Here is a 7,601-nt window from a genome sequence, read left to right on the forward strand (position 1 = left end):
CCAGGTGCAGGCAAGAGTTTGGGGGCTGATGCCTGCTGGAGGCAGTGTGTGTCTCATTTGGGTACTGGTGGCCATGTCCTCATCACCTCTCATCCTGCTGCCAGGCACCTTTAGAGGGCTCTGCCTCCATCCTCTCCCTGCCCCCATGAGTCCCCTGCTTAGAGAAAACCTGGCCTGGCCAGCTCTTGTTGGTGCTGCCCAGCCCCAGCCCTCCCAGCCTCTCCTTAAAGAGCCCCATATGGCTTCCCCTCCTCAGGTCATGGTCTCATTCCCATGCCTTCCCCTTTGTCATGGTCCATTTGGATCTCTCTAATTTAGAGGACAACATACTCTGTGATTTAAACTTTATTTCATGAGCTCATTAAGAAATACAATAAACAAGCATGACAAACAGCAGCTCAATACCCTTTTTCTCAGACTGTCTATGACGTGAGTTCACTTCTTCACCAGTCAAATCATAAGGTTTCATAACTTACAATCCATAACTCTTACACGTATGAGCAAAAAAAATAATTAGTTACCTAGCTGATGGTGAAAGGACTCATCCTTCTTCCTCATTCACCGTGCAAGTGTCCCCTGTATTACACCAGGAAGCATGAAAGCCTCAGCAGTTCAGCTGCTGTTGGATCAGCTTCAAAAGCTTTTTGAGTAAGCTGATGTTTTATACCCTCCAGCTTGGAGGTTTGGTCTATACCATTTCCTTAAGTCAGTGATTCTGAGAAAACTGCCAGACAAAAGATAATGGCTGCTGTAGACAGCAATCTGCAGGTGATAATGCCTACATCATGGCCCTTTAGCTCATTCTGGCAACCTGTCCTGCCTACGTAGTGCTCTTGCTTTGCCCTAATGGCGCTGCTCCCAGCATACATCAGGCCTTAGCATGAGCTGGGTTAGCCAAAATTTAAGCAGGAGTCGAGTGAACAGTCACACCCTTCCTTGTCTGCCACTTTCCCTCTGACCTCAGCCATCCCCCAACCTCAGGAGTGGTCTCCTAGGCTCCTGCATGGCCTTTTACCCTGGTGGAGTCAATCTCCTTGTCTGGCTCTCTGCTAGTATCAAAGGCACTGTGGAAGATCTTGCTGTTCCCCATGGCTTTCCTGACCAATGGCTGAAGCTCATACTTCATGCCCATGTCACACATGATTTAAGGGGCAGCAGGTCTCTCTTGTGGCTCCCTGGGAATGAAGGCAAAGCAAGTCCCATCACTCCCCTTTGTGGTCTGTCCCCAAGGTGAGCAGGTGGAGACACAGCTGGAGCTGGAAAGCATTTTGCAGGGAGGCAATTGCTGTTTGATGAGTGGTGTTGTGAACCACCTGATAGTAGAGGCATCCCGTGACATGTGAGCAGCCCAGGTGAGCTTGTTCTCTCTCAAGCCCATGAAAACAGCCTGCCTCCACCCCTGTTTTGGTGGGAAATACAGACTCATGCAGAGATGTTCCTCAGTTATTCAGACCCAGCAGAGGTCCTAAGGGAAAGGCCCCTGTGGGGACTCACCATTACAGGGAATTTGTAGAGGGCTGCGCAGAGAAGTAGGCTTGAGGCTGTTTCTAACTGTGAGAGCCTGGTTCAAGCTCAAGGTAATTTCTCCTGGCTTGAGGGAGAGCCATGGGAACCCAGCAGCCCCACAGAGAGGCCCCAGGGCAGTCTCAAGTCTGCAACACTTTGTTCCTGGTGTCTCGTGGAGAGGGAGGGAGGCCAGCAGCACAAGGCTGTGCCAGGGAAAAGCTTCCCTTGTCTCACCAGGGAGCTGCTCCCTACCCCACGGTATTAGAGGCAGCAGCTGCCCAGCCCAGAGCACTGCTGCCCTGAGGGGTCTTGCAGAGGAGACGGGGTCATTCAGCCTGTCTGAGTGCCTCAGCCTTTTTCTCAGAAGTGTTTAACCTGTGATGCTTTTGCAGGGTATCACAGGTGACATAAAGATGGCTGCTAGCAACATCCTGGTGGCTCTGGCCTGCTCCCCTGTCTACTTTGTAATGTCCGAGCTCCAGAGCCACCTGAAGGTGCACCTCACCTTGGGCAAAATAGTCCGCAGCTATGGTATGGCACTCAGCCTCCTGGTTTGGGTAGGGGTCTGTGGTAATGGGAAGAAGGGATGCTCCTCCTCATCCCTGAAAGCTCTGTGTTGAACTGGGGGACTATGGAGTTGCCGTGCCTCCTTGATGTATGCCAGGGCTGGCTGGCAACTCTGCCTTACCAGCCCGATCCCAGTTCCTGAAGGATGGGAACCCACTGGAGACAAACTCACAAGGTCTCTTCCCCTCACTGTCCTCCTCATTTCCCCAAAGGGCTTCCCTGTGTCCCCCCTGTGGGAAGGCAGCCCTCCCTATGCCCTCTGTCATGTCCTACATGGCCCAGCAGCCCCAGCCTTGCCAGGGATTGATGCCAGTCTCCCATGTCTCCCACTGACCCTCTTGGTCTCTCTGTTCCTGCCTTCTCTGCAGCTCTGCGGTGCATCCCCTTTATGGGACTGACACTGCTCGCCCTGTGCACTATGCTGATCCGGGTGGAGAGTGGCTGGATCCTGCATGCCACCTGCAGTGGTGAGTGTTGGGCAGGGTCCCAGGGGCAAGGGCTGGGGTAGCTTTCAATACCTCCGTGTGATCTCAGAGAGAATATGGTGGGTGTCAGCCCACAGCAAGGTCAGGCCTTAGTGATCCCAAACTGCTGTGAGTGTGCAGAAGGAGCTGGGGAAGCCCAGGAGGTTTCTGCAGGCAGGGTGTGGTGGCACTGCACAGAGGAACTCCGGGTCCCTTCCCACAGCTTCTGTTCCTCTGCTTTCCTCTGGGATTAAAATCCCTGCTCTGAAAGGGCGAGTTATGTGGGAAAGAAAGGGAAGGAGATGTAGTGAGAAATGCTGGAGGGGAAGGGGCCATTGAGGAGGACAAGGTGGAATGGGGAGGAGGAGAGCAACAGTGGGCTGTTTGAATCCAGACACCTCAAGAGCACAGATTGCCCTCTGATTAAGATCTGGTCCAGGTCTGAGCCCTGCGGAGCCTGGGTCTGTCCTTAAAGCAGGCTTAGCTGTGGATGCAAGGTACCATCCCTGCTGTAGACTCTCACATGCTCCATTTTCCTTTCTCCTGGTGCCGTTCTGGAGCAATGGTAGAAAGGAGTCAAAATGTACTTCTGTAACAGGGAGCAATGTCCCTTCCCTCACAAGGGGGTAGCACACTTCTGTGAAGCCATTTACTCGGTGTTCTGCTATGCAATAGTAAATTGGCTGGACTGCAAGAACAAAGAGGGGAGAAGTGCTGCTTTCCACTCTTGGGACCACAGTGGGGATGTCCATGTCAGTGGCTCTGTCTGTGCCCAGTGGGGTGCCAAGCAGAGGGGCGAGGGGATGGGAGCTCCCTGGCGCTCCTGCAGCTGAGTCCTGGGGACCTTCTGCAGGGAGGGCTGGGGTACCAGCATGGGGTAATGCTCTGTCTCCTCTGGAGTAAGCCCTTCTCCTGCAGGGCAGAAGGGGAAGGGAAACCCCTCCCAGTGGAAGGGCAGACTGGTGTCTGAGCCTTCAGAGGAGGCTTCTGAAGACAGACCTTCAGCCCTCCAAGCAGAGCCTCTCCCTTCCCTTTTCAGGACACGGAGGCTGTCCTTGGAGTGGTGGCTGCCATGGTGAGGGTCCTTCTGCATAAGAAGCAGCACCAAGAGCATGCCTGTGAGCAGCTCCTCTGGTGCCTATGCCAGTATCAGGGGGTCACCAAGATGAGGTGCTGTGCAGGGCCTGGTGTGGCTGCTGGGGGGGGGCTCCAGTGCCACGAGGTGCTGGGGAGCTGTGGTGTGCCAGGAGGAGTGGGGAAGCCATTAGAGAAGGAACAGGTAGAGCAGAGGAATCCTGAGGCTTCCTGGGCTTTTTGTGCAAGAAAAGAGAAACCCGGGGTGGGGGCAGGAAGGAGGCAAGAGTCCCTGGGGCTCATCTTCTCAGGGAGTGTCATGTTATGGGTATAGTTTTGATGTTAGTCTGTTTCAGACTTTCCAAGGTCTTTCACTGAGGCAGTTCAGCTTTCGCCCGTTTCCGAGCCCTTCCAAAGGACTATCACTAAGACAGTTTCGCAAAGTTGAAAAGATAAATGATTTATTGAAGTGACAGATATAACAGACTTGTAAATGCCATTGATAAATGCACTGGCCACAATAGCACTAATATATTACAGTGCTAGCAAAATAAATGAATAAATGCTGTCCCAGGCTTTCTTCACCAAGAGGTGAAGGCGCAATGCTTACCAAGAAGGTGTCCCTGCCTTGGTGGAGGAAGAAGAGCACAGCCTGTTGACTGTCTCTTCTAGATCTCTAGTTTCTTCTCCCTCTGAGACATCTCTCCTCAAGATAACTTTCATCAATATCCCATATATATATATACACACCTTATCCGTTCCCCTCCCTGGGGTGACATTTTAACACGATTTGGGTAGAGAGTCGATTACTATAGTCATGCATGTTTAGCATGTCCTTCTTTAAGCTCATTATCATATTCACGGTGTCAACTTTAATATTCATTTCACAGATAATCAAGCAAAAGGTCTCACTCCGGGCATCACGACATTCAAGATTCTGTGATGATACCATTTATCTGCTTATTCCTGCAACCTTTAGTCAAAACAGGACCTTACTCCTTCAGCTACTTCTCCACCTACAAGGTTAACACAAGAAATAAGCAGACATCAGCATTTTTAACCCCTTATGTACCAATTCCCACAGGGAGGCATTGCCACCTCCCTGGGGCTCTGTGTGCTGGAAGAGCTTTGCCCTAATAGCCAGGGCCATGTCCAATCCTGTCCAGTGAGGGGAGAGGTCTGATGAGTGGGAAGTGCCAGGAAACTGGGTTGTCAACACTGGGCTCTGTTCAAAGACACTGTCCCAATGCTGCTCTGAGGGGAGGGCAAACAAGCCCCATGCACAAGGGTTTAGGGTTTTCCCTGCGAGCTGGTGTTAGGGACCCCCTTTATCCCAGATGTGCTGGGTTTCTCCTTTCCCTTAGGTAGCTTTAGCCTCCTCTTCCTCCCCCATTCTCTTGTAGAGCCCCAGCTATGTCCTGGAGATGCTGGAAGGAGTCAAGACCCTAATCCCACAGGGCACAGCTCTTGCCATCAGCACTGCTGTGAACTGCCAAGTAAGGGGAGCCTATGCCCTGCTGCTGGCCTGGGGCCCACAAACATGATTGCCATGGAGGGGAAAGACCTGCCAGCTGGCAGGCAGGGTGTCCCTCCACTGGAACCTTCCTGCAGGCCAGGAGCATGCCAGGATTTGTGATCCAGGTGCTGCCTTAAGGCTGCAGGAGGCCTGATCCTGAGTGTTTGGAATGGGCCTGAGGGGCAGCCCAGTTCCCAGAGTAGTTTCACCTCTTGGCCAAGTCAAAGGAGGACTCCAGAGCACTTAAGGGCAGCCTTTCAAGGCTGTTCAGCCTCAGCTCCTGGGCAGGCTGGGCTGCTGCAAATCTCTGTGTGTGCCCAGGGCTACTTTGGGGTGGGATGGGTTTTGGCTGTGTGTCCTGTGCCCACAGTGCCCAGGGTGAGAAGAGTGGAGAGCAACATTTCTTTTCAGTCCCTCTTAACACTGGTGTGACTTTGTCTAAAATGGACCTTGTTCCCACAGCTCTGATGTGACCAAGGAGCCTGGCCCAGCCCATAAGGCAGTGCTGTCTTGCTCCAACATGCTGCAGGGTAGGGAGAGGAGAGTGGGCGCAATGCCCTGCTGTGCTGTTGCAGCTCTCTCCCTGTCCTTGGTGGTCGGGGACTGCTGCCTGCTAATGCAGAATGTGATTTCTTTCCTGCAGCATGAATCGACCCCAAGGAGACAGTTGTGTTTCTGCACTCCCAGCTGAGCAGTGGGAGCAAGGCCGGTCACGTGGCAGCCCTGAGCCTGCTGGGAGTGCTGGCCCACTCTGACGGTCAGTGCCACAGACCAGGGACACAAGGCAGGGGTTGTGGGTGTTGGGCTGAGAACAGGAATGGGCCAAAAGTGGTGGACCCAAAAGGAGCTGTAAAGAGCAGGTCCCCCAGCTGAGCTGATGCCTTGCAACAGGGATCGAGCTCTCCCCTGGCAGTTAGAAATGATGGCACACCAGGGATGATGCTCCAAGCTCAGTAACATGGGCACGCTGGTGGGTGGGTGGATGGACTGGTGTGCACAGGAGCTGCTTGTACCCATGGTGTTTCTCTCATTCTCTGCGTTACCATATCTTTCAGTCCCTATGAAATAGCTGTGCCTCTAGAAATGGAGTGGCTCTGGCTACGCCGCTGTGTCCCGTGAAGTCAGTCAGGCCCCGCTTTTCTGTCCCTCTTGTATGTGAAAAATTTGGAAGCTTCAAGGGATCCCTTCTGCCCCTGGGGCTCTGCCTCAACATACACCTCTCCCTATCTCTTCCAGCACTTGTGACAAGAGAGAAGCTGCCCCACGTGGTGGAGGCAGTGCGGTCAGTGTGCAACAACACTCTCCTGGCAGGTGCGGAGGGCAGTTCCGGAGTTCATCAGGGAGCTGCTAAGCTCTGGCTCCCAGAGCTGCTGGGCATGGGATGTGGTGGGGCTCATCTTCATCAAGTTCAGCTGGACCTCAGGCAGACTGGTAAGGGAGAGCAGGAAAGCTGGGGCTTTGACTGATGCCTGGACTGTGCTGAGAGATCCTGCAGGTGTCCTTCGCCAGTGAGAGCTCCACACTGCAAGGCCATCAGCACTGACACTGCCATTGGAGCAGCGTTCAAGTGGCCATTCCTTGTGCGCGTCTGTGCTGATGTGGGTTTGCACCTGGGCATGCCACCCGGGACTGCAAGGCTGTGTGTGCACCCCAGAGGCTGAGCTGTGCCCACAGGCACCTTCCACAAAGCTGCCTTACAAAGAGAGGGGCTTGTAGGGACAGGATATTCTCCATTCTTAAATGCCGATGGACAATCAGCAAGACACAGCCAGTGCAGACAGGTGGGCCTGGATATGTGGGAGAATTTTTAGAGATCAATGGTCACCCTGTGAGCACCCCAAGCACTGAGAACTTGTTGACGACAGTGTAAGCTTCAAGGAATGTCGAAGGTCAAATTGTGTTTTGTGAACGTCTGAGTTATGTTGAGGGAGGAAAGAACTGTTGCTGAATGTACCGATAAGCAGGATTTTTGAGTAAAACATAGAAGTAGATAACTATGCAAGTGAACAGCTGGGGCTAGCCAATCATATAGTAGAGATGCTTGTTTGAACTATGCATGTAACCAATTATTGGTTGAGTGTTGCGTGGCGCGGGAGAAAATTGTCTATATTAGCTGAGCTATCTGTGCAATAAAGTGGCATTTACACTGATCATATTGGTCGTGGTGTATCTGTCCGTGCTTCCGCGTCAACAAGTGGCGCCCGAAAGAGGGACCCGCAGTTCAGCGTTGGATATTCTGACGACCTGACGAGAAGAGGGGTCGGAAAGGCCGGTCGTGAGGTGAGTGCTGCCCCAGCACTCGGAAAAAGGATTAAGCGCGCTTAAGTGGCAAAATAGCCTGGGAATCTCGCCCTGATCAGGTGAGCGGCCGGGGAGGAGATGGGGTCCGCACAAGCTAAGGAGCAGGAAGCAGCAGTTAAACTCCTCCAACATACGCTCTCTAAGAGAGGATTAAAGTATAATGAGCATGCCTT

At 53.0% G+C, this 7,601-nt stretch overlaps 1 protein-coding gene across 1 annotated transcript in view; it reads left to right on the top strand.

Annotated features, from left to right (window-relative positions):
* Positions 1 to 1,919: 1,919 nt before the first annotated feature.
* The window catches only part of RLF (rearranged L-myc fusion), a 68,284-nt gene continuing 62,602 nt past the window's right edge, over positions 1,920 to 7,601 (top strand). The window contains exons 1-4 of the mRNA XM_009893009.1: positions 1,920 to 2,037; positions 2,442 to 2,540; positions 6,364 to 6,409; positions 7,323 to 7,407. Coding sequence (XP_009891311.1) covers positions 1,920 to 2,037; positions 2,442 to 2,540; positions 6,364 to 6,409; positions 7,323 to 7,407 — 348 coding nt within the window. The remainder of the gene's footprint in view (positions 2,038 to 2,441; positions 2,541 to 6,363; positions 6,410 to 7,322; positions 7,408 to 7,601) is intronic.

This window comes from Charadrius vociferus, unplaced genomic scaffold (genome assembly GCF_000708025.1).
Source record: "Charadrius vociferus isolate BGI_N301 unplaced genomic scaffold, ASM70802v2 scaffold459, whole genome shotgun sequence".
In the NCBI taxonomy this organism is placed as follows: domain Eukaryota; kingdom Metazoa; phylum Chordata; class Aves; order Charadriiformes; family Charadriidae; genus Charadrius; species Charadrius vociferus.